Genomic DNA, 25,038 nt, shown 5'->3' on the forward strand with positions numbered 1-25,038 from the left:
TCCTGCTTGCCACAGAGTAACAATAAATAAGAGACTTGTTTACAAAAATCATTTGTTTATTTAATTATATATCTGTTTTCTGCAGAAACATTTTGAGGAAACACAGAAAAACATCCAGAAAACAATCCAGCAGAGAAGGATAGATCTAAAGCGGATGAGAGAGGCTGTGGAGTCTCATAAGGTGAGTTTGGAGAAGTCTCCTTCACACAAATCAAGGTTTTCATGGCAATGCCACAAAAGAACTTTTGGTTCCCTGAAGAATCTTTCAGTGAAAGGTTTGTTTATTAAAAATTATATGATTTATATGAATTATGAGTTTTCTGACTGATTACTTTGAAAAGCAACTACATGAGAAGGAGGGCAGGATTTACCATTTGGCCTAAAACAAAGTCTTATATACAGTAAATCACATCATAATAATGTTGATTGATTTACTACTCTCTGGTGACTCTGGTTCTCTCTCTATACTTCTGCTACTTGACCTTATTTCTGCCTTTGATACTGTTTTCCATGATTTACTTATTTCCCGCCTCTCAGGTGTGAGTATTTCTACTGCTGCTCTTTCTTCGTTTTCTTCTTATCTCTCTGACAGACAGTTCTACATTTCAGTGCAGGATTTTCAAACCCCTTCTGCCCATTTGAAGTGAGGTGTCCCCCAGGGATCCGTTCTTGGCCCACTACTATTCATTTTTTACATACTACTCCTGCATCAAATCTTGTACCAACATGGCTTTATTTACCATTTATATGCTGATGACATTCAAATATACGGTAGGCCCGTTCTATTCACTTAAATTGACAAAGTCTCTGCTTGCGTACATGAAATAAAAGATTGGCTTATCTTTTGTCAGGCAGCGAAGAAATATAGAGCTAAATATAGATGTTTCCTAATGATAACTCCCAAGGCGTAGCATGTACAGGGTGAAGAAAAGCAGTGGTCCTAGTACTGAGCCTTGCGGTACTCCATACTTAACTTGTGATCAATATGATGCCTCTTCATTTACTCCTACAAACTGATAATCAGATAAGTTTGATTTGAACCATTACAATGCAATTCCACTAATGTAATTAACTAAAGTAATTTGAGTCTATTCAAAATACCTTTTTTTACACCATAAAGAACCTTTTGCACAATAGGAAGGTTATTCATGGAACCCTACACTCTAATGAAGAACTATTTAAGAATCTTTATTTTTAACAGTTTAACACTGGAGCTCTATATGAGAGGTGCCATTAAGATCTGATTGTAATGTGTGTCCTATAACAGCGCTCTGCACAGACTGCAATGGAGGGCAGTGAGAGGATCTTCACTGAGCTCATCCGCTCCATTGAGAAACGTCATGCTGAGGTGAAGCAGCTGATCAGAGATCAGGAACGAGCTGCAGTGAAACAAGCTGAAGAAAGACTGGCGCGACTGGAGCTGGAGCTCGATGATCTGAGGTGGAAAGAGAATGAACTGAAACAGCTTTCAAACACAGATGATCATATTCATTTCCTCCAGGTAACACAGATCTTCTTAAACACAGGACTGAAGAATTCAACAAGCTTCTCTAATTGCACAGCATATACTTTTGTCTTTGTATCTATAGAGTTGCCCGTCGGTCTCTTTCTCTGGATCTACAGACAGCTTCACTGTCAGTTCTCGTCCCAATTTTGATGAGGTGGTGAAATCTGTCTCTCAACTCAGAGACAAACTGCAGCAGTTTTGCACTGATGAAATAGAAAGATTATCTAAAACAGGTAATACTCTCAGAATAGAGTTGAGCACTGTTCATTAAATATGAAATAGTAGTAGTTTTGGGAATTAAAGGGTTTGCACTAATGCAGATATTCTTTGGTGTTCATAGTTAAAACCGTCCAGGTCATTGTCCCGAGTCTTGAATTTTCGACTAGGAAGGAGTTCCTACAATGTGAGTTACAATGAAAACACACACAAACACTGAAACTTTCTGTGGTAATTACACATGATGATCTTACCAGGGATTCATTCAAGAAACAGATAAGTTCATTGGAGCCATATGTAAACTTGGGTTTTTGTTTGTTACAAACATTATGGCCATAGAGATGTGCCCTTCAGAATGGAACGCAGCCTTTAGTAAATAAGTGATTTCTGAGAAACGCTGTTGAAAGTGGATCAGACTGAGCACTAAAACACACTTGTAGCCAATCAGCAGTAAGGGGTGTGTCCACTCATGATGGGGTGGTGCCTATGTTGTATAGCATGTTTGTGAATTTGGGGGCGGAGTTATCAAGATATGGACAAGATTCATTTGGGTAGGGGCGTGTTTATTTTGATGATTTCATATATGAAGAGTGTTTCTCAGAAATCACTTACAGTGCCTTAAGTGTGTTTAATGTCAAATGGTATTATGCAGACCGATTGGCTTGAAGCATTGCATGCTGGTTAGAAAATTTGTCCGACTTGAGACACTCTGGCGCCACATGATGTGTGTCGTATTCCATAAAAATGCCCGCAAGAGTGATTCAAGGTGTTTATTCCAACCCGATCTCATGGGAACATGGCTAATTCATACAAATTCGTACAACTTGGTTTGCATATCATATGCACCACTCTCATTGGTGTGACGTTCGCTAACAGTATATCGCTTGTCACATATTTTGAATTTCATTTTACCCCTAAACGATTAATTTACTCCAGCTTTGATGTGAAATGCTCTCATGTGTCCCATGAGAGATGGGATTTATCTATTGAATGTGATGTGACTGTGTTTCGGGCAGCGATAAAATTCTTGAATTCCAGTGAATAAAATGTCACTGTTCCTTGAAATAAAGATAACAAATGTCTTCAGAAGAGTTGAAATGCATAAAGCACTTGCCATGCTTCAGTTTTAGTGCATTGGGAGTAAGAGTGGGCTGATACCTTTTTTTGCACACAATATTTAGCATAGATTTGCAGTTATATTTGTTTTTCATAACTTTGCAAGAATAACATGGTTTTTTTTTTCATGTAAAATAAGGAAATCAATAAGATTTTATCTGATTAATCAATTACTTTAAGTGAACTGAGGTTTTATGCATGATTGACACATCCACTTATAATCATTATGAAATTATGATATTGTAGAGACCCATTAATGTGTTATATTATTGATGTAAAGTTATGAGTAATTATGTGTTTATCTCCATCAGATTCCCGTCTGTTGACTCTGGATGTGAACTCAGTGAATAATTGGCTCCGTCTGTTTGAGGAAAACACAGTGATCACTTACTCTGACACACGTCTGCCGTATCCTGATCATCCAGCCAGATTTGATTCTTGGACCGAGGCGTTGTGTAGAGAGAGTGTGACTGGACGTTGTTACTGGGAGGTGGAGTGGAGTGGTGATGGGAGACTAGGAGTGGATATAGGAGTAACATATAAGAGTATCGGCAGAAAAGGAAATGGTCCTGAGTGTGCAGTTGGACGCAACAATCAGTCCTGGTGTTTGTTCTGCTCTCCAGACTATTGCTCATTCTGGCACAATAACATTGAGACTGTCCTTCCTGTAGTCAATGTCTCCAGTAGAATAGGAGTGTATGTGGATCACAGCGCAGGGATTTTGTCCTTCTACAGCGTCTCAGACACAATGAGCCTCATCCACAGAGTCCAGACCACATTCACTCAGCCACTCTATGCTGTGTTTGGATTAGATAAACAGACAGCAGTGAAACTGTCCAGCCGATTAAATAATTCGGATATTATATATATTAATCCAGATATTCTAGGGGCTTTGTTGCTTCGCAGAATGATGATGTCATGAGGCGTATTTTCTAAACAGGATTGGTTTTCAAACTTCTGTATATCAATAGTGCTGTATTTTCCTGTCTGTCATTTCTCTTCTGCTGACTCAGTTGTTTGTTTAAAAGAAATGGTTTAGTTTCTGCATTACTGGAACATTGTGTGCATAGTTTTTTTCTGACAACAGTTAAAGACATCTCTAACATCTCGTCCAACAGGATTTATCAGTTTCTAAAAGTTAAATGTTTCTGCTACTTCTAGATCATCAGTATGAACATATTTCATAAGTTTTTAGCGCACTATTATCTCTCATATACTGTAGAAAAAATAGACTTTTGCATATTTACACATTTAAAATGGTTTCTTCAAAAATGATTATATAGACTACTTGAAGTTTTTTTTTTTTTTTTTTTTTTTGATGATGATGATGATGATGATGATGATGCTAATAACATCCATTAAATGATTAATTTTTATCCTAACACCTTCCGTTCTGCTGACTCAGTTTTATTACAGGTAGAATCAAATTCATGATTCAGATTCATGTCATATCTAATGTAGTATCATTAGTATCAGGTTTCTCATCATCATATATGTGATTACATGACTATCCAGTAGAGTGAGGTTTACATGCACAGATTCTGACTGGCCTACATCTTTTACACTCAACCCCCTAAAACACACTCCCATCTGGGTCACGGTACCAAATGTAACTGGCCCTACTCGATCCACTCTGAGCAGGAATCAAATCGTAGTCTCCAGCATGGGAGGCGCTCTAACAAGAAGGCTTAATGGTGCTTAAGGCATGGTTGCCTTGAACCGAGTCTGAGCGCGATTGTCCACCCTCCCAACTCCCCCGCTGGCCTGCACTCGAATTGCCCTTAACGTTCCGGGCCAGAGCCCGCTTACATCATATATGATGCAACTTTTTGAAAACAGGAAGAAATGCACTTTCGCTAAGATACTGCCTAATATATTTATCATTTATGCCACACAGCGATTTTCACTTGCACATAGCAGATGATTATTACAAAGGCAGCTGACATTAATGGAGGAATTTGCAGCTTTACTTGCAAACTACAATTTCTGTTCATCAATAAGGGGTTAACTATACCTGTTATAAACCCAAGTACACTCAAATTAATTACATGAATTGATGAGTGTACTATCAGACTAGTAATAAAGACGTTTGCCATCATAATTATGACAGTAGTGCACACAAAAGTATAGCTGTTCCGTGCTCAGGCAACCGCACTCAAGCCCAATTGAACTGTGCTCTGGCCCAAGCGGGCCAGGGCCGGCAAAACGAACAGTGCCTGGGCACGGAACGGAGCGTTCACACTTGTCAAGCCGGGCTTTGGCGGTCAAACACGCTCGGGCATGGTTCAGAGCGCCTAGTGTGAGTACACCCTAAGACTGCAGCCTCTAGCGTCAGTCACTAGAGATCCTCTTGAGGCCAGGGGAGTGAGGTATACATGCACAGCTCTTACTGGCCTACATTCAATCCCCCCAAATATCCCTTCTTGGTCACAGCACCAAATGTAACTGGTCCTACTCGACCCACTCTGAGCAGGTCTCCGGCATAGGAGGCGCTCTAACAAGAAGGCTAAAGTCTGCAGCCTCTAGTTTCAGTCACTAGAGCGCCACTTTAGGGCCAGTATAGATTCTTACTACCCTACGTCTGTTACATTTAACCCCCTAAAACTCACTCCCATCCAGGTCAGCAGCACTAAATGTAACCGGTCCTACTCAACCTGCTCCATTTGATTTGTTTATGTGAATATTGATTGTAAGTGAACTCAGAATTTTCATTTGACAGTATTATGTTATACTGCATCCAAGGCAAACACAGTTCGTTTAACATTCGCATTTGTTTTTTGGGCCCAAGTTGTAGGAATGTTCTCTCTAGTTTTTTATAACCTAAAGAAAACCTTCCCAAACATTCCCTACAGTTTATTTTTAGGTTTTATTTTCTTATATAACCTAAAGAGAACCTTCCCACAATTCCATCCAGCATTTCCATGTGGGTTTTTGATGGGCTGTCACTTGGGCCCTGCATGGGCAATCGGGACAGGCTAACTGCCGGCTCGCCTACAAAGTGACATCAAACCTGCACCACTCAATACTGTTCGGATTATTAGGCATTTAAAAGCTCTACTGAGAAAATTAAAAACATGGAAATCTCAAAAAGCAATCATAATATGCTACTTGGCTTTCAGAAGTAAAATGATTTAGGATTCAAGCAGTAGTTGCTGATAAAATGGGTAATAAGTTTAATCAATCAAATACAAAATGAAGTAAAAGTGAAACCAAATTAGACAGATCTCCCACTTGACTGTATAAGAGCCAAAGCATCTCAAGAGAAGAGAAGTGTTCAGTTTCAAAGCTACATAAAAGTATATCTTGCATTTGCATGGAAGAATAGAAGTGGAAGAGAAACTAGATGTTCCAATGGAAAACAATGAAGAATGGGTTAAAAAGTATTATCAGATTCATGTTTTTCTTAAAAGAGTTATGGCCTCTTCTTCAGCTCCCTGAACTATACCAGCACAAGAACACACACAAAAAAAACGACTAGAAAATTAACATAAAAATCATAATAAAGCATAATTACATAATTTATAATAAAGTAAAATTATATATAAGAATAAAAAATATATATTGTTATTTGGGGAAGAACTCCATCTTTGAGTTGATCTGAATCTGACACTACTGGGGCCTCATTTATAAAGCGCGCGTATGCACAGATTTGATCTTAGCGAGTGTGTACGTTAAAATCCACGCCAATGCTCATATTTATAAAAACGTCTTTGAGGTGGAAAAGTGTTTATAGCCACGTCAGGGTCTGAGCAGACGTACTCACTTTTCCTAGTCAGATTACTCCAGGTTTTTGGAAATCTAAGCTATTCTTGCAGTTCGCCAAGGATTTGGACGATGACCGTTGATCTTTTATATGTATATGCAATTTAAAGTTGTTTAAAACATGGAAAACTGAAACCATTCAGCTGCGCACAAGTTCAAGATCATTTGCGATTTATAGATTTCACATCTGAAAGAGAGGTGTACGCTCGTTTTCTTGGTGTATGTTCATTCTATGAATCACACATAGGCAGAATTAATCGTAAGATCAAATTTATGATTGTTTCTGCTCAACATTTTATAAATGAGGCCCCTGGTCTTGAAGATGAACTTTGGCAACTGTTGGATCTGAAGATGATCTAGTTACTGTGATCATGACTGTAGACTAAATAACTGATCAAACTCTGGTGTGTTTCTCTCCAGTATGAATCCTTTCATGTTTCTGACAGATTGAACCTCATGTCTCAGTGTAGTGTTTTTTTTTCCCAGTGTGAATTTTCTGATGCTCTTTTAGTTCATCATCTATAGTAAAGCTCTTCCAGCACTGAAATACACACTACTGTGTCTTTTCTGCTGTAATATTATGAATGAATCTTCTCCTTTGCATGAATCTTCAGGTGTTTCTTCAGGACAGATGCACAAAAAAATTGTCTGCACCTTTGATCACAGTTAATGGTCCCTTCTTCAGAATGAGAAGGCAGATGTGATATCAGAGCGCTTCTTCCCAGAGTGAACTCTCATGTGAGTCTTCAGCCTTGATTTTCAGGATCACTCACATTCTCTCTGTCCTCTCCTTCCAGATGCTTTCTGGTAGTCCTGCCTAAAACAAAAAGAGTAGGTACTGGGCTACTCCACAGTGATACGAACCATACCAGTGTAAACTAGTTTTTTGTACTTTTAAATATACAAAAAGTTACAGACTGCAGCTTTAAACAGAAAAACAGTTTGCTGAACTACTTACTGTGATTTCAGACTACGGTGATGTGGTTTCTTCACTGCATGGATCCTCATGTGTCGCTTCAGGTGACTTTTAAAAGAGAAACTCATTTCGCACTGATCACACGTGTGCGGCTTCTCTCTGCTGTGGATCCTCTCGTGTGTTTTCAGAGATGATGACTGACTGAATCTCTTGTCACAGTGTGAACACTTGTAAGGTTTTTCTCCAGTGTGAATTCTCTGATGCAGTTTTAAACAGTTTGCTGAAGTAAAAGTTTTCTCACACTCAAAGCACATATAATCTTTCACACCAGTATGAATTTTCTGATGTACTGTTAAACTTTCTTTCTTTGAGAATCTCTTTTCACACTGACCACACATGAATGGCTTCTCTCCGGTGTGGCTTCTCATGTGTTTCTTAAGGTCTGCTGATTCCCTGAAACTCTTCTCACACTGTTCACACATGAACGGCTTCTGTCCAGTGTGGATTCTCATGTGATTTTTAATAGATTGTTTATATCGAAAACTCTTCCCGCACTGTTCACACATGAATGGCTTCTCTCCAGTGTGAATCCTCATGTGGTTCATAAGGTGTATTTTTTGTGTGAAGCTCGTCCCGCACTGATCACATGTGAACGGCTTCTCTCCAGTATGAACTTTCATGTGAATCTCAAGATGATGTTTCCTTGAGAATCTCTTCCCACACTGATCGCATGAATGATGCTTCTCTCCACTGTGGGTCCTTTTGTAGTTCTTAAGTTGTATTTTTTGTGTAAAGCTCTTCCCACATGTGAACAGCTTCTGTCCAGTATCGACTCTCATGTGAAGCTCAAGACTTTTTTTGTGTGTGAGTCTTTTTTTACACTGATCACACATGAAAAGCTGCTCTCCAGTGTGGATTTTCAAGTGTCTTGAAGTTGTGTGAAAGTATTTCCACATTGATCACAAGTAAATAGCTTTGCTCCAGTGTGGATCCTCATGTGTCCCCTAAGAGGTGTTTTTTGTGTGAAATTCTTTTCACGTGTGTGTGGCTTCTCTCTGCTGTGAATTCTCTCATGTGTTTTCAGATTGGCTGACACACTGAATCTCTTGTCACAGTATGAACACTTGTAGGGTTTTTCTCCGGTGTGGCTCCTCTCATGTGTTTTCAGATGTACTGACTGACTGAATCTCTTGTCACAGTATGAACACTTGTAAGGTTTTTCTCCGGTGTGGATCCTCTCATGTGTTTTCAGATGTACTGACTGACTGAATCTCTTGTCACAGTATGGACACTTGTAAGGTTTTTCTCCAGTGTGGATCTTCTCATGTGTTTTCAGACTGGCCGACTGACAGAATCTCTTGTCACAGTATGAACACTTGTAAGGTTTTTCTCCAGTGTGAATTCTCTGGTGCTGTTTTAAACAGCTTGCATGAGTAAAAGTTTTCTCACACTCAAAGCACATATAATCTTTCAAACCAGTATGAATTTTCTGATGTACTGTTAAATGTCCTTTGTATGTGAATCTCTTTTCACACTGACCACACATGAAAGGCTTCTCTCCAGTGTGGATTCTCATGTGTCCTTTAAGATGTGCATATTGTGTGAAACTTTTCCAACAATGATCACATGTGAACAGCTTCTCTCCAGTGTGGATTCTCATGTGAACATTAAGGAGTTGTTTGTTTGTGAAACTCTTCCCGCACTTATCGCATGTGTATGTCTTCTCTCCAGTGTGGATCCTCATGTGACTCTTAAGGTGTGCTAATTGCGTGAAACTTTTCCCGCACTGATCACAAGTGAATGGCTTTTCTCCAGTGTGGGTTCTCATGTGAAAATCAAGGAGTTGTTTGTATGTGAAACTCTTCCCGCACTGGTCACATGTGTATGGCTTCTCTCCGGTGTGGATTCTCATGTGCACATCAAGATAATTGAATGGCAAACTCTTTCCACACTGAGTGCAGGTTGTACATTTCTTGGCTCTTCTTTTTTTAAAAGATGTCTTTTTAGTCTTTGAGCGACTCAAAGGTTTTTCTCCAGGGTTGACATGATGTTCCTCTTCCACTTCACTCAGTTCTTCACTCTCCCCATTCTCTTCCATCAGGTCTGAAATGAAAGACAAAACTAATTCATTTCATTTTCAGTAAATAAAAATAATTCAAAGAGGGAACATAAAAGTTAGCCCTGATGTAGTAGCAGAAATTAGACAACTGCTATAAAATGTTGTGATCATTTTGATGCCTTTCTATAAATTATGCATTCCTGAAACTTTCCATACAGTTATTATTTTTAAAACAATAGCGGCACAAATCCCATGTTTCGGCAGCGAGATCTATTAAACATATTTAACAATGAAACACAGTAGGGAGCCCTATTACCCTGTCTTCTGAAAGAATACTGAATCTCCTGATCAAAACACATGTGAAGAATATGCAGAAACATGTGATATCATATTATGGAGCCTAAAGGGACATGGTGGTGGGAAAAATATAGGATAGGAGGAAAAAATAAAACTTTTGTGTTCTCTTGCAAAACTTTTGGCACAGCAGACCGCCTGGTGATGTATGAAAGAGTCTAACGCAGTGTTATCAACCCACACTAGGACATGATAGCCCCTCGGGTACTGGAAATAGTATTTCAGGGCCAGAAATACAACTACTATCTCGAGACAGCTGATGTGCAAATCAAAATTATACCCCCCAGTCCCCTTCGGCTGGATGGCCATCTAAGACTGCTCCCCAGCCCGAGAGGGAGGTGTCCATCAGCATCTTGAAATAACAAAACGCACCCGAGTGGGACAAAAGTCGAGAAAGAGGGGTCTGAGTCACATAGAAATTGTACATAGCCCACAGCATGTAACCCTTATTTGCCTTAGGGGATTGGCCCTTGGATGAAATCCCCTGGATCAGAGCCATTACTAAAGCAGTTTCATGTGCAGAAGGCCCATATGGGATCACCTTGGACATAGCTGCCATGAGACCTAAGATTCTTTGAAACTGATAAACAGTAATGTCCTGACCCAGCCTGATGTTGCTTAGGGTGTTTAAGATGGTCTTGACACGAGTAGCAGACAGTTGTGCCCACATGATGACTGAGTCCCATATAACCCCTAAGTACATTGTCTTCTTGCAGGGAGAGAGAATGATTTTCTTGGCATTGAGTTTCAACCCAAGAGAGACCAGAGGAGCTAGGACGATATTTCAGTGTCAAAGCACAAGCTCTTGAGACTGGGGTAGTATTAGCCAAACAACTACAGTATGTACTTCACAATGCGGATGCCCTGGAGTCGCAGCGGAGCCAGAGCTGCATCCATGCATTTTGTGTATGTGCGGGGTGATAAGGCTAGGCCAAACGGAAGAACCTGATAGTGGTAAGCTTCACCCCCAAAAGCAAACCTCACGAACTTCTGGTGTTGCGGTAGGAAGTAAGTGTCCTTGAGACTGATTGTGAGGAACTGCAATGTCGAATTTGTGACAATGATATTGATAGTTAGAATCTTGAATTGAATCTTGAAAACATCCTTTTTTGGGGGAACCAGAAAGTATCGATTGTAGCAATCTGACTCGCTCTCTGGGAGGGGACCTTCATGGTAGTGGGGACCACGGCATGCGATGGTACTGGATGCTCGGTGTACGGCTCGATCCTCCTCCGCCCCCTGGCGGCAGGCGATGGCTCCTCTGACTGAGGGCAGCCGGCAGCGAGTGCCCTGTTCCCTGCTCTTCCCCTTCATGGCGGACGACAGCAGGCTCTGGCCCACGGCGGTGACCCCTCCACTCCCTCTTGGACAGCAGCCAGCCCACCCAGGAGCACGGCAGCGAACTCTCCATCCCACCTGTTAATAAATCACTCCAGCACCACCGCCTCGGGCAGCCACTCGAGGTCTTCACACTCCAAATGGTGTTACATTGGTGCCGAAACCGGGAGGAAGGAGGAACATGCTGTCGGAGAGCCTGCGCTGCTGAGGGGTCGCGGTGCTGAGGAGGTCGAGCAGTGTGGGTTTTTCTGACAGCATGTCCCTCCTTCCTCCTGGGTTTCGGCACCAATGCACCACCATTTGTATGTACGGGAAGAAGGAGGCGGGAACAAATACAAAACGAAAGTAAAATGCCGGCAGTTCCTCACGGACAGCTGCTCAGCTGCTGGCCACACAAACATAACAAAACATAAAATAAAGTCCAAGCCTGGTCCTCTCTTGTCCTTCACTGTTATTGCTCCTCCTTTCATGCTTCCGGAGCTCCTCCGTGAGAGATTCGAGGACAGTGTGTCACGCAGCTGATGCTCATTATCACTCACGTCGCTGGCCTTGCGCCATTCCCTCATGGCTCTTGCCCGCCCTGCTCGTCACAGGGGAATCAAGCAGAAATATCTCTGTCTTTAATGCCCGTTAGATTTAACTACAGACACCTCTCTCTGTGGTGACCAGTACACCCATTGAACAGCTGTCTTTAGGACTGAATGCATGGCCATCTGTTCAGTTGTGCCGAGAGACAAATCTGTGACTCGACGAAGCTCAGAGAATGATTCTTCATCAATTGAACCACCCATACTCATGTCCTTTAGGTCAGCCTGGTATGCTTGTAACATCGCCATGGTGTGCAATGCAGCACCAGTCTGACCTGCTGCTTGAAATGTTTTTTCCAAAAGCCTGGAAGTTCTGAATGGCTGGGTGGGGAGAGTTGTTTTTTTTTTTAACAGTGTTGCAAATGAAGATGCAGGAGAGATAGCCCACAAGTGTCTCTTCAACCTGTGCCATCATTGTATAACTGCATGCCTTCACACCCATGATAGTTGAATATGTTGACTTTGAAGGCACATAGAAAGATTTTCTCCCATGAGCAAGATAACTTGTTATGAAGGTCCTCAAAGAAAGTAGTTGGCCAGCTGACAAAAATCTGTCTAATTGGTGATTGGGGGAGCAAAACTCTTTGTGTTGTATTCAGGCCAAAAAATATAGAGTAACAAGAAGTGACACTCAATAGAATGTTCCATTGCAACACCGGCACCCAGTAGCAGCCCCGTGTGTCTGCCATTTTGGGGTGTAAGTTACTCGGCAGTCCACTAGTTTCTATGGTAAAATCAGCTGCTTTGTTTAAAAAAAAAAAAAAAAAAAAAAAAAAAAAAACATTGAAGGGGCTCTATCGAAATAGGTACTGCAGTCCAAATTCAAAATATTGTTTGCCCCACCCCCTCTTTCAAAGACTTGGGTGGCCAGCTTGAGGACACGCAACAAGAGGGAGCACAATTGACAATGAAACCTAAGGAGACTTACACACTATACGCTGATGAGTTGATTTATCTGTTTTAATATGTTGTCGGTCATAGAGATTTTTAGATGGATGCAGAGGCTTTTTAGGTCAGATAGAATCTGCGATTCTCTGACCCAGTTTGTTTACTGGTTTCCATGACTGCAATACACAGTGTTTTCCGCCAAATGGCAACCTCCGATATTGAAATACTTTTGGATAAACTGGCAGCACATGGTTTCGCACAGACCAAAACAAAGACAAACATTCCGACACGGAACGCACATTTCAAAGTAGAATATCTGGATGTAGCATTGTTTTTCTGAGAAACAAGTAGGTGAACTTAGCATGTTTCCTAAATATCTGCAATCATACTGGGTATTTTTATGCTTTATTAAAGTGAAAATCTTACATATATCCCCTTTAAAGCTGAAATCCAACCTGAATGATGACAACACAGAATAAAATACTATCACTAGTGATCATTAAATCCTTTTAACAGTTTATTTTACAAACTTTGTGTAAGCCTTCCACTTTTTTCACAAAAAACTTTTGCTCTCTAGAAACCCAGTCGGGTTAAAATTCTTTAAAAGATCTAGTATTAGCATTAGGCTTATAAACACTAAATTAATACCAACAACCTGTTACTTTTTAATGTAAAAGATTACCTTTTATTAAATTTAAATTTAATTAATTACCTTGACAAACTAATTCATTAAAATGGTCCAAGAATCAATCTTCAGCATTTGACCTCTATTTTATTAAAAAAAAATCTTATAGTGACAGTAATGTCTTAAATTATGAAGTTTCTGTTTACATAATAATGTGTGTGATAATTATATTTGTAATTATACTGTATGTGTGTGTAATATATTAATTACACTTTATATAACACTATATTTATGTAACACTTTCACACACGCACACATATATTATGTAAACAAAAACTTTTATGTTAGATGCGATTTGATAATTGATTTGACAGCACACATTTTTACCCAAAATGTGGTGATTTGACTGAGCATTATGGAACTAAACACTCTCATGTAATGTCTGTTTCATTCATACTGGAAGCCGGAGGGTGACCTTGCGCAGAAAGTTCAAGAGTGAGATTCATAGAGCTGAGTCATAAATCATATGATGTTCCAGGAAATCCCTTACATAGCATGCAGAGATCACTGCAGCTGAATATAATGGGGGGATCGCTTCCAGTTTAGGTCTTGCGTATGAAAGTGATTCATGAAAAAATTAGCCATTTTACTCAAGATACCTTAAAAGCAGCAAGCAAAGATGAGCATAACCGATGTCACTCACATATGCAGATTGCCATCTAAAAGTTTTTCATTAACTTCTTCACACTAACGTTTAGAATAATAGAATAAAACACCAATAACAAAGTGAACTAGGTAGATTCACTGATTACTTTAGATATCGCCATCAGTTCATACTGCTCTTAACACTTTCTCTGACAAGCAAATGTAGTGAGCCCAGGGTTCCCATTTGGTCATGCTCGATAAATACCCTATAGAGTGGTGGAAGTATGACGTAAATTTGTATAATTACAAATTTATGTCATACTTCCAAATTTATGTCATACTTAGCATCACACTGGTTACCTCGACACAAACCCCATAAGGATTTTTCCATTAGCTTTTGGATTACCACAAAAAATAAGCTCTGTGATCAACAAAGGTTTATGACACTTTTTTTCCCCCAAGATATTGTTCACAGATAAACACAATTTTTATGAATTTTGAAACCTAAATGCAGTCGCAAGAAGTAAAAACCTAAAGTTCAGCTATAAACAAACTATACCAGTCTTACAATTTCAACGTCACCATCACTAAGCTTCGACAGCTCTTTCACTGTTTATCTAAAAACATTTTCCTGGAAAGTTTGAATTAGAATAGTTTGTAAAAGCGCAATAAGCATAACTAGACTGTAAAAGCGTACTGAGCTTCGGTGTGATGACATTTAACCCCTTAGCATTCCTGTAACATTTGCGTAAGAAGACTCCTAAAAAAGGCATACCCAAAATAAATTGCATGCTGTTCAGGAACCATTTGGAGTACATGCATCTCTTTTGAAAGGTATGTGTGTCGGGGGCTGTACAGTAACATTAGCTGTGCCCTATTTCAATCAATCCTGTTACATGATTTTCATCTTAAAAAAACTAAACAAAACTGTACTGTGTTGACCACATTCATTAACCCTGTTACCAAAGTTATTGTAGAAAAAGATATGTATATAAATATGAATATTTTTTGTACAATTTCAAAGTTTATCCACAGTTTATCTAAATGTGCAGAAGTGCTTGAATCGTTCTAGCATGAATGTTGTTCAGCATCATGAATGAATGAAGAATAAACACCAACCTCTTTGTTCTTCAGTATCTTCAGTGTGTTTCATTCTGCTGGGTTCTTGATCACTCATGTTCTCACTGTCCTCCTTTAATAAACTCAGTCTTTGCAGATTTCAGCTCTTCCTGATGCTTTGATGCTGGTCTGTTGGGAATATTCCAGCATTTATTGGTGAATTGCAGTGAGAGGAGCTTTGTTGATGATGAATTGCAGTGTGGGAGGAGCAGATCTCCTTCCAGAATCCTTGAATCTCATTGCACTCCCATATACAGGATAAAGGGTACCAAGGGCAAACAACTGTCTGGAATATTGGGATTAAATTTATGTAATTTGACTGGGGTAATGTAGGTACGAAGGAGTCATTTATATTGCAGAAATTTACACCTAGTATTGACACTGTTGTTTTGTGCAAATAAACAAGATTCCATCCATTTTTCTTTAGAAATATCTTCCTGAAGATCATTCTCCCAAGCTGTTAAATAAGATAATGAACTCTCTTTTGATCCCTCTAAGAGTATGACAGATTGCCTTTATCCCTTAAATGTTTTAAAGTGTGTTTTTCTATGATTGACAAAGTGGGTTCTGAATATGTTTTAATTTCAGAATGAATAAAACTTCTTATTTGTTAAGATTTTAAAAAATGTTTCTGAGGAATATCATATTTTCTCATCAGTTCCTGGAATGACAACATTATACCTTCCTCGTATAAATCTTTAACTTGGCTTATTCCCTTATACGTCCAATTTTTAAATCCATTATCACTTCTCCCAGGCACAAAATTTGTATTTGTGGTGACAAACCTGACAATGTAATTGCTTCATCTAAAAAAAATTGTGAGCTTCATACCATACAGAGATGGTATTCCTAAGAAAAGGACTATGCATAGTTTTTTTGAGCATTCTAATTGAAGAAGAGTAAAGATACATCTGTAATGGAATTGTTATTCCATTCCACGCTGGAGGTTCCGTATCTATGAAGTAGTACATAGCAGAACATATTTGAGCTGCTCAAGAGTAAAGTTTTATGTTTGGTACCTTAAGCCCTCCACGTTCGTATGTCAGGTAGAGCAAGGACAGACGTAACCGAGGACTTTTGTTATTCCATATAAATCTTGTGAATGTTTTCTTGAGTATAGCAAAAAAGGAGTCTGGAAGTGGAATTGAAATTTTGGTAAAATTGACATCTTTATAATATTTATATGTCCAATAATAGAAAGTGGCAATGCATTCAAACTCTCGAATGAGTCAATGATTTTCTTTACTAGTGGGTCATAATTGGTTGGAATAATTTCTTTTATATTTGGGGTTATCTTAATTCCTAAATATGTAAAACCTTCAGGAGAGCAGATGAATTGCCTATAGGTCATAGAGTTTCTCCTTTCATCCCCATTCAACAACAGCAATGCACTCTTATTATCAACATTGTAGCCCAAAAATTCTCCAAATGTTGTTAGTATATTATTAAGTGCTTGAATAGAAGGTTCTAGATTTGTAAGAAATACCACAATATCATCTGCAAACAATAGCATCACCTATCGTGATGCCTTTTATTTTAGGACTACTCCGAATCGCCATAGCAAGGGGTTTTACAGCAAATAAAAATAAAAGAGGGGATAATGGACACCCTTGATGTGTACCTCTACTTAAATTGAAGGGTTTTGAAATTTGGCTATTTGTTATTATTTCTGCTTGTGGGTCCCTATAAAGTAACCTAGTCCATTTAATATACCCAATATACCCAACCCATATCTTTTAAGCACCTCAAAAGGGTATCCCCATTCAATCCTGTCAAAGGCTTTTTTATATTACTAATCCTAACATTATTCTGCTTCTTCATTCAAATACAGACACACATATTATATATATATATATATATATATATATATATATATATATATATATATATATATATATATATATAAAAATATAAAATAGCATAAATAATGTCAATTCTTGCAAGTTTAATTAATGGTAAGAAAAACAGTTGAAAGCTTACTATTAATATTTTATAATATTGAGACTCAAACTCAACACTCATTCAACACAACATCATCAGCAGAGCATTTCACTTTATACTGTAATAATTAGTTCATTTGAGTTAGGATATATGCTAAAAGCCTAAAAACTGAAAGGCAATACTGTGTTATTGCTCACAATATGACAAGAATAATACATCAATAACACACACAAAAAAAATTACCGTACGGTAATTATTTTTCAAATCAAGATTTGATTTAAGAGTCTGTAATTTATGATCGGTTTGGTCTATGTCCCTTCAGAATATTTATTTTTATTCCACCGGTGTAGCAGTAAACAGGGGAAAAAAGAATCTACTCAATATCTCCTTCTGAACAAAAATTATTGAGATTTAACTGAAAGATGGCACTGGCGCCTCCATGTGTACTTGTACTGAAAAAAATGGGCATACCTGAATTAAAAAGAGTGCCCTACTCATATATGTTAGAGTAAATGGATAAAAATGGTCTCATTTGACAGAAAACCACCTACATTTTAACAAATCAGTGGAATACTTTGTGTTTTTTAATTGTATTTGTTCACACTTTTATGATAGAGATGGAGGTGGGAGGTGTGCTGGTGGCCAAACCACTTCCTTGTAGGTGCCTGGCTGACTTGTTAGCTACTATCCATCCTTCATCACTCAGTCTAGTCTGAAAAACAAAACAAATTTGTAAATTCACATTGAAATCCTGAAACTCATGCTACAATAATGATACATACGCACAAATGCATGCTAAAATAATTAATCATATGCACAAAGGTTATTCATATATACACATAACATATACACAAATGCAATTCACATATGCACATAACATTCACAAAGGCAATTAGCATAACCACAAAACAGATACACAAATACATGTGCATGCAAAAAAAATAAAATAAATAAATAAATGAGCAAGCAATTATTAAAACATGCACGAAACAGAAACAGATATGTAAACTGCAATTCGCGTGCACATGAAACGTATAGCCTACATGAAATGTATAAAGCGCACAAGGCAATGCACTTCTAAATGCAACCGATGCACAAATGTGTGAAACAATACAAATATGCATGCAAAAAATACAAACATACATGCAACAATACAAATATACATGCAACACACGATATGAAATGCACAAAGACAACGCTTATGTGTAACGTTACTCACTGAAGATGAGGGTCCTGTCCCACGCAGCTTTTCTGACCGCGTCAAAGCTAGTGTTGCTGAAAGATTCAGTCACTCAGACGATCAAGCTCCTCCAAAACCGAATTCACACCAAAAAACACCTTTTGTGAAGCCATTGTGCAAAGACAAAGTGCTCTAACCGGTTTTTAACGCAATAATACAGGGGGAAACACTGTCAGTACTCTCCAACTAGCTTTCTAGCTGAACTGGACGTCCTCAGGAAGACACGCTCAGTGGTCCCGCCTCCTCAACTTTACAAGCGCATATCTCAGCCTATGAATGAGCTAGAAAAGTGATCGACATGTCTATGGAGAGCTACGAGAGCTAGCTTTAAGGTCGCGATGACGTCATCAGCAATCGCCGCTAACAAAGATCATTGATACTAAGGGTAATAAACGTTTTTGGCTGCATCGCATGATTAGATCTGCACATATGAGACATATTGCAGTGTCGTTTGGACATACATGCTCACAGACAAGTGAAAATAGTCTCATTTGGAAGAAAACAACCTAAAGAACAAGCTGATATAGCGTTTGAGGCTAGTAGCTACGAGAGGAAGTAGTGATCGGAGCAGGAATATGATTCATGTATTGGCTTGTTCAGAGGAGTCATTTTTATCTTCATGATTCTTTACTAAAACGTATCGGAAATAAACTACGCAGAGATGTTCTGGAGAGTGAGAGCTTTCATTTGATATACGACTTGTCTATGTTTGGTGAGTTTGTGTGATATAAATATTAATTTGAATATTAAGAATATGATTTTTTCAAGGAAGGGTCGTTGCGGGGGAGTTGAATTTAGACCTTATTATGTTCTTTTGTGTAATACAAATGCAAAAGTGACTGGATTGGCAAGAAAGCTGAGGTTCTAAGCTTTTAAAAGATACCCTATATGTCTAGTTTTGTGCTCCACAATTTATAGATTTTTGTAAATAATTGTGATGATGCAATATTGGACCCACATGTGGGTCCGAGGTCACGCACCTTATATGCATCTCATGGCAGCCAACATGTCTAACGGCTAGATCTGCTTGGGGGAGTAATGCGTACAGTAGGCAGATCTAGTCCGCCAAGACCAAGCATATGCCCCATTTCTCATACTCAAAACGAATGGGCCAGGCACACATAGCTAGCACACACGTGGTTCCTATGGCTCTTCGGAGCAGCAGCAGTTATTTATGCAGCAGCATATGTTTTGGCGGTAGATCTGCTGGGGGGGTGAGGGTGAATCATCATCTTCTGCAATTGATGGGGGATCTCTGACATACAGTACACTGGCTTGTATTGTTCAAATATCATGTCACCTGCTCTGTTGGGGGGTTATTCATGTATGCTATATTGTACAGCAGAAGCATGTCTTACTTGCTCACAGTAGCGTGTCTTGTATGTATTGGCAGTAGCAAGTCCCGTACTTGCTCAGCAGCAGCAATAATCATCAACAGCAGCAGCAGTAATAAAAGCAGCAGCAGTGTAGCAGATCTATTCCTCCAAGACCAAACATATCAACATTGTCATACCCATTACCATGCCAAACACTCCGAGAGTTGTCATGACAGAAATGGTGACTTCATCATGAAGCCTAATAACTGATCAGAGATGTGATTTGTTATTAATATATTTACATTTTGTGCCACTGATCATGTGATACTATAGAGCGATATCCAGCACTGTTGTGACAATCAGATATTCTGAAAAATAATAAAAACATGTTCTGAGCAGGAAGTTATTAACTACGGTGCTATTTAGATGCTCACAGACATCAATCAGCATATGAAACTTAACAATGGTGACAAGCTTCATGCTGCAGTGCATGATGGGTACTAGCATACAAAACTCATTCATGGCTCCCAGTATGCATTGCTGCAAAAAAAATTGTAGCTGAATTCTTTTGTTATTTATAGTTGAATATTTTTTTTTATTGTCACCATTTTTGAGGTTTGTATGATGAGTGTTGATGTGTAAGTGTGTCTCAGTTTTTACACATGTTGTATGAAAACACTATTGCAATTGCTGAAAGTGATGTAAATGAACAAACCAAAGCAAAAAGCTGAAATCCAAATCCAAAAACCAAAGCTGATTTTCAAACCAAATGTTCAATAAAACATGAATACTTGATTTTCTGTAAATGTTTTTCATGATTTTCAGTCAAACTGTAATCAGTTAATTAATTAATAATTACCTGCAGTTGCTTCAGTGTTACTTTAACACTGTAGTTTGGACCCATATAGACTTTGAGTAGTGTTCATTTTACACTGAGCATTTTGCTGTGTACCACATCGCTATAATGTTCTCCCTTGGGTTAATTAGTAACTTTTTTGAAGAGTATTTTGATGTGCAGAATGTTGAGTTGTTAATAAAAATTAAGTTGAAAGAATGAAGAATTTCAGGAACATCATACTAACCTTGAAAAAAAACATTCCAATAACATCAAGAAAACTGGACATTTTAAGTTCCTATAACCAAAACATAATGTTTGAAAAATGTTCTTAAAACAAAAAAATTGGTTTCTGAGAACTTGGTCACACGTGAGACCCACTGTGATCCCACCCCAATGACCAAACCAAAAAAAAAAAACCCACTAAATAATGCACCTAAACTGTTGTGTCCTCTCTCTCTCTGTGTTCATGCAGTGAAATGGCAGAAGCCAGTATTTCAGTGGATCAGGATCAGTTCAGATGTCCAGTGTGTCTGGATCTCCTGAAGGATCCAGTGACGATTTCCTGTGGACACAGTTACTGTATGAGCTGCATCACTGACTTCTGGAATCAGGAAGATCAGAAGGGAATCTACAGATGTCCATTATGCAAACAGACCTTCACACCAAGACCGGTTTTAGGTAAGAATGTGGTGATTGCTGAGATGGTGGAGAAACTGAAGAAGACGAGACTCCAATCTGCTGCTCCTGAAGTTCCTCACACTGAATCTGGAGATGTTCAGTGTGACTCCTGCACTGGAAGAAATCAGAAAGCAGTGAAATCGTGTCTGGAGTGTCGAAGCTCTTACTGTCAAAATCACCTTGAACAGCATGAGAATCTCTTCAGAAGTAAAAGACACAATCTGATGGACGCCACTGGACGACTGCAGGACATGATCTGTCCTCGACATGATAAAATGCGGGAAATTTACTGTCGTACTGACCAGCGGTGTATCTGTATGCTGTGTTTGATGGATGAACACAAAGATCATGACACTGTATCAACTGCAGCAGCGAGGACAGAGAAACAGGTACTGCTTCATACTGGATCTCAGTGGTCATCTCTTCAGGGAAACTGATGTAATTTGTTGTGTTCTAAGGTGCAGCTGAACTCATACAGACATTAGATAATTTACTTTACTACTCAAAAGTTTGGGATAACTGAATTTATTTATTTTATTTCTTTTTTTTTTTTTTCTTCTTTTTTTTTTTTTATATTTTGATTAAAAAAAATGCAGCAATGTTGAGCATATGAGTCTTTTTTTCAAAAACATTTATTCATTTAATCATTTCTGTTTTCTGTTTTGCACAGAGAAACATCCAGCAGAGAATCCAGCAGAGAGAGAAAGATCTTCAGCAGCTGAGAGAGGCTGTGGCGTCTCATAAGGTGAGTTTGGAGAAGAAGTTTGAGTCTCAGTTTGGACTTTCCTCCAGTGCTGGAGCTCTTCTAGTCCCACTGAAGTCACTGTGTGATTGTGATGTGTGTAACAGCGCTCTGCACAGACCGCAGTGGAGGACAGTGAGAGGATCTTCACTGAGCTCATCCGCTCCATTGAGAGACGTCGCTCTGAGGTGATTCAGCTGATCAGAGATCAGGAACGAGCTGCAGTGAGTCGAGCTGAAGAACGACTGAAGCGACTGGAGCAGGAGATCAATGATCTGAGGAGGAGAGACGCTGAGATGAAGCAGCTTTCACACACACAGGATCATGTTCATTTCCTCCAGGTAACACAGATCTTCTCAAACACTGAGGACTTTAACAAGCTTCTGGAATTACAGGGAGTTTGTGTTTGTGTTTTTGTGTCTGTAGAGTTTGTCATCTGTCTCTCTCTCTGGATCTACAGACGGCTTCACTGTCAGTTCTCATCTGTATTTTGATGATATAGTGAAATCTGTCTCTCAGCTCAGAGATGAACTGCAGCAGTTCTGCAGCGAGGAGACAGAAAAGATATCTGGAAGAGGTACTTTTCTAGGGTTGGTTATTCTCATTTATTAAATACAAATAGTTTATTTTTCTTCTTGAAGGAAGTATTAAACTGCAGATGTGTTTTGTTTTCCATAGTGAAAACCATCCAGGTCATTCTGGCTCCTGAATATCAGACCAGAGAGGAGTTTCTACAGTGTGAGTAACTATGAAATCACACACAAGTCTAAAATCCAGTCTAGTGGAAGAGTTTGACTGGTTTACACTAAACAAATGCTGTCATGCAGTTCAAGAATGCTTTTTTTTAAATTTGTGTATTTAAAATACATGGTCTGCAACAAATAAATAAAAATAATCATGAACAAATTTCATTATGGATTAGTTGCATCTGTGACAATGAAGAACTGCATCAGTGATGAGACTTTACACTACTGAAATACACATTTGGCCAATGAGAAATTCAACATTTTGTGAGTGAAGACATTGATTTGTCATTAGTGATGTTTTTGGCGGCCTGTTTTAATTTTAGTTTTAGTCTAGTCTTTGTGTCAAGCTGTCCCAGGTGAAAAAAATACACTTCAATAATGTACTTAAAGTGCTCTATTTTCACGCACTAATTTTGTACTTAAAGGTTCTCTAAGCGATCCTGGGTGGAGTAACTTCCTGTTGACGTTCTTAGTGTTGTCAAACAAAACAGAGGCTAGCTAGACCCTCCCTCCTCCTCCTCTCCGTGCTTCCTGAAACAGTCATGAACGCGCATTTAAAATCATTCTTGTCGGTTATTGGCTGGAGCATGTTTATTATGTTTCGTGGTCCAGGCTGCACCAGTTTGTTTTTATTGCCGTTTATGGAGCTTGTGGCGACTACAGAGACCGCGTTTTTTTTACAGTGTTTTCAGGGGACAGGAAGCTAGCGGATAGTGAGGAGATGTTTGCTGTATGTGACAAAAAAATGTTTTGGCCTAAAAACGCGTGAGATCGCTTAGAGCACCTTTAATATACTAAATATTCTTCTTTAGTACTACTTAAGATCATCTTAAGAACATCTAAGTGTACTCAACTGTGCTATTTTGAGACAGCATTAAATATGAACTTAAATGTGCTTTTAATATTCTATCTCTTCATTTAAAAAATATATTTAGCTACCACTTGTAGTAAACTATGGGTTCAAATGTACTATAAGTAGTATCTAAATACATTTTCTAAATACAGAGATAGTATATTAAAAGCATATTAAAAATGTGTAAAAAAGTATATTAAAAACGTGATAAAGGTTCGTTGACGATGATGTGTAGTCATAATTTTTGTTGACGAAAGCAACACTATTTGTCATTAAACTTAAATTTCCTAAAAGGCCCTTCTTTGTTTTTTGGAACATAAAAGTACTTTGTTTAACATGAACAAATAACTGTAATGTGGCAGCAACACATTGCTATAGGAGGTAAAATACTGTTACCTGTTAAATAATTACTTTATACCTGCATGTTTAGCATAGATTTGTTGTAGCCATAAATTAAATGCTAGATACATTTTAAAAACAGAAAAAAAGAAGTAACTTTTTGATTTATAAAACTATAATAGACCCACTGAAGTCTTATATTAATGAAGTTAGATCATGAATGATTTTGTTTTTCTCCATAAGATTTCCGTCTGTTGACTCTGGATGTGAACTCAGTACATTATCGGCACCATCTGTTTGAGGAAAACACCGTGATCACTTACGCTGACACACGTCTGCCATATCCTGATCATCCAGACAGATTTGATTATTGGGGGCAGGCGATGTGTAGACAAAGTTTGACTGGACGCTGTTACTGGGAGGTGGAGTGGAGTGGCAGAGGAGAGAGATCAGGAGTGGATATATCAGTGGCATATAAGAGCATCAGGAGGAAGGGACGAGATCCTGAGATTGATGCTGGATGTAATGATCAATCCTGGAGATTGTACTGCACTCCCACTTTCTGCTCATTCTGGCACAATAACATCGAGACTGAACTCCCTGTAGTGTCCAGCCGTAGAATAGGAGTGTATGTGGATCACAGCGCAGGGATTGTGTCCTTCTACAGCGTCTCAGACACAATGAGCCTCATCCACAGAGTCCAGACCACATTCACTCAGCCGCTCTATGCCATGCTTGGACCATATTATAACACATTTGTGAAACTGTGTCAACTGACCAATTAAATCAGACATGCTGTGATTATTTTGTCTTATAACATGATTAAACAGTACTAGTAAGAAATCATGGGGCTTTTTTTCTCATCCAAAATTCCACCAGTGTATGTGTAATAATCACAGATATAATAAGAGTAAGATTTATCATTAAATTAGTATAATAATGGCTGTATAAGAGATAATGAATGTTTAAAAAATGTGTGGGAATTTGTCATTTTGTTGAAATTTGTTTAAACTTTTGTTTGACTGCAAGAAGTAGCTTACATATCTCCCAAAACAATTATTTATAATAAATAAAATGCATTGATTACTCATCAGATGTGGTCTGAAATTAATTTAACTTACCATTGTAGACAAACTAGTGTTAATTTTGGCAGCCATTTTTTATTTAGTCTTAGTCTTTATCTTCAGACGAAAATGCTCCTTAGTCTTAGTCA

General features: G+C 38.6%; 4 protein-coding genes and 1 long non-coding RNA gene across 5 annotated transcripts; 2 read left to right on the top strand and 3 right to left on the bottom strand.

The window, feature by feature from the left end:
* Positions 1-79: 79 nt before the first annotated feature.
* Positions 80-4,176, top strand: LOC125247367 (tripartite motif-containing protein 16-like protein). The gene is made up of 5 exons (XM_048158629.1): positions 80-181; positions 1,268-1,501; positions 1,590-1,740; positions 1,848-1,910; positions 3,151-4,176. The coding sequence occupies exons 1-5, from the start codon at positions 155-157 to the stop codon at positions 3,759-3,761; spliced, it is 1,086 nt and encodes a 361-aa protein (XP_048014586.1). The 5' UTR covers positions 80-154; the 3' UTR covers positions 3,762-4,176.
* Positions 4,177-5,899: 1,723 nt separating this feature from the next.
* LOC125247546 (gastrula zinc finger protein XlCGF52.1-like) lies at positions 5,900-8,438 on the bottom strand. Its single transcript, XM_048158908.1, has 2 exons — positions 7,560-8,438; positions 5,900-7,418 (listed from the first exon to the last, which is right to left on the bottom strand). Exons 1-2 carry the CDS (start codon positions 8,408-8,410, stop codon positions 7,367-7,369), a joined length of 903 nt encoding a protein of 300 aa, XP_048014865.1. The 5' UTR covers positions 8,411-8,438; the 3' UTR covers positions 5,900-7,366.
* Positions 8,437-15,343, bottom strand: LOC125276955 (zinc finger protein 501-like). The gene is made up of 2 exons (XM_048205062.1): positions 15,133-15,343; positions 8,437-9,620 (listed from the first exon to the last, which is right to left on the bottom strand). The coding sequence occupies exons 1-2, from the start codon at positions 15,188-15,190 to the stop codon at positions 8,437-8,439; spliced, it is 1,242 nt and encodes a 413-aa protein (XP_048061019.1). The 5' UTR covers positions 15,191-15,343.
* A 1,719-nt stretch (positions 15,344-17,062) lies between these two features.
* Positions 17,063-18,656, bottom strand: LOC125248915. Its single transcript, XR_007180439.1, has 2 exons — positions 18,293-18,656; positions 17,063-17,785 (listed from the first exon to the last, which is right to left on the bottom strand). It is a non-coding gene; the product is annotated as an uncharacterized LOC125248915 (long non-coding RNA).
* Positions 18,657-18,696: 40 nt separating this feature from the next.
* LOC125246720 (E3 ubiquitin/ISG15 ligase TRIM25-like) lies at positions 18,697-24,918 on the top strand. Its single transcript, XM_048157690.1, has 7 exons — positions 18,697-19,025; positions 20,940-21,534; positions 21,816-21,890; positions 21,995-22,228; positions 22,314-22,464; positions 22,566-22,625; positions 24,069-24,918. The coding sequence occupies exons 2-7, from the start codon at positions 20,944-20,946 to the stop codon at positions 24,608-24,610; spliced, it is 1,653 nt and encodes a 550-aa protein (XP_048013647.1). The 5' UTR covers positions 18,697-19,025; positions 20,940-20,943; the 3' UTR covers positions 24,611-24,918.
* The last annotated feature ends 120 nt before the right edge of the window (positions 24,919-25,038 follow it).

Source organism: Megalobrama amblycephala, linkage group LG1 (genome assembly GCF_018812025.1).
Source record: "Megalobrama amblycephala isolate DHTTF-2021 linkage group LG1, ASM1881202v1, whole genome shotgun sequence".
NCBI lineage: Eukaryota > Metazoa > Chordata > Actinopteri > Cypriniformes > Xenocyprididae > Megalobrama > Megalobrama amblycephala.

Bases quoted from the DNA above. Each gene is read 5' to 3' on its own strand.
- LOC125247367 (XM_048158629.1), top strand. From the start codon at position 155: ATGAGAGAGGCTGTGGAGTCTCATAAG. The intron at 182-1,267 runs GTGAGTTTGGAG...GTCCTATAACAG, and splicing joins AGGCTGTGGAGTCTCATAAG to CGCTCTGCACAGACTGCAAT. The intron at 1,741-1,847 runs GTAATACTCTCA...TGGTGTTCATAG, and splicing joins AGAAAGATTATCTAAAACAG to TTAAAACCGTCCAGGTCATT.
- LOC125247546 (XM_048158908.1), bottom strand. From the start codon at position 8,410: ATGTGTGATCAGTGTAAAAAAAGACTCACACACAAAAAAAGTCTTGAG. The intron at 7,419-7,559 runs GTAAGTAGTTCA...TTTTTGTTTTAG, and splicing joins CACCGTAGTCTGAAATCACA to GCAGGACTACCAGAAAGCAT.
- LOC125276955 (XM_048205062.1), bottom strand. From the start codon at position 15,190: ATGAGTGATCAAGAACCCAGCAGAATGAAACACACTGAAGATACTGAA. The intron at 9,621-15,132 runs GTTGGTGTTTAT...CTTTCATTTCAG, and splicing joins AGATACTGAAGAACAAAGAG to ACCTGATGGAAGAGAATGGG.
- LOC125246720 (XM_048157690.1), top strand. From the start codon at position 20,944: ATGGCAGAAGCCAGTATTTCAGTGGATCAGGATCAGTTCAGATGTCCA. The intron at 22,465-22,565 runs GTACTTTTCTAG...TGTTTTCCATAG, and splicing joins AGAAAAGATATCTGGAAGAG to TGAAAACCATCCAGGTCATT. The intron at 22,626-24,068 runs GTGAGTAACTAT...TTTCTCCATAAG, and splicing joins CAGAGAGGAGTTTCTACAGT to ATTTCCGTCTGTTGACTCTG.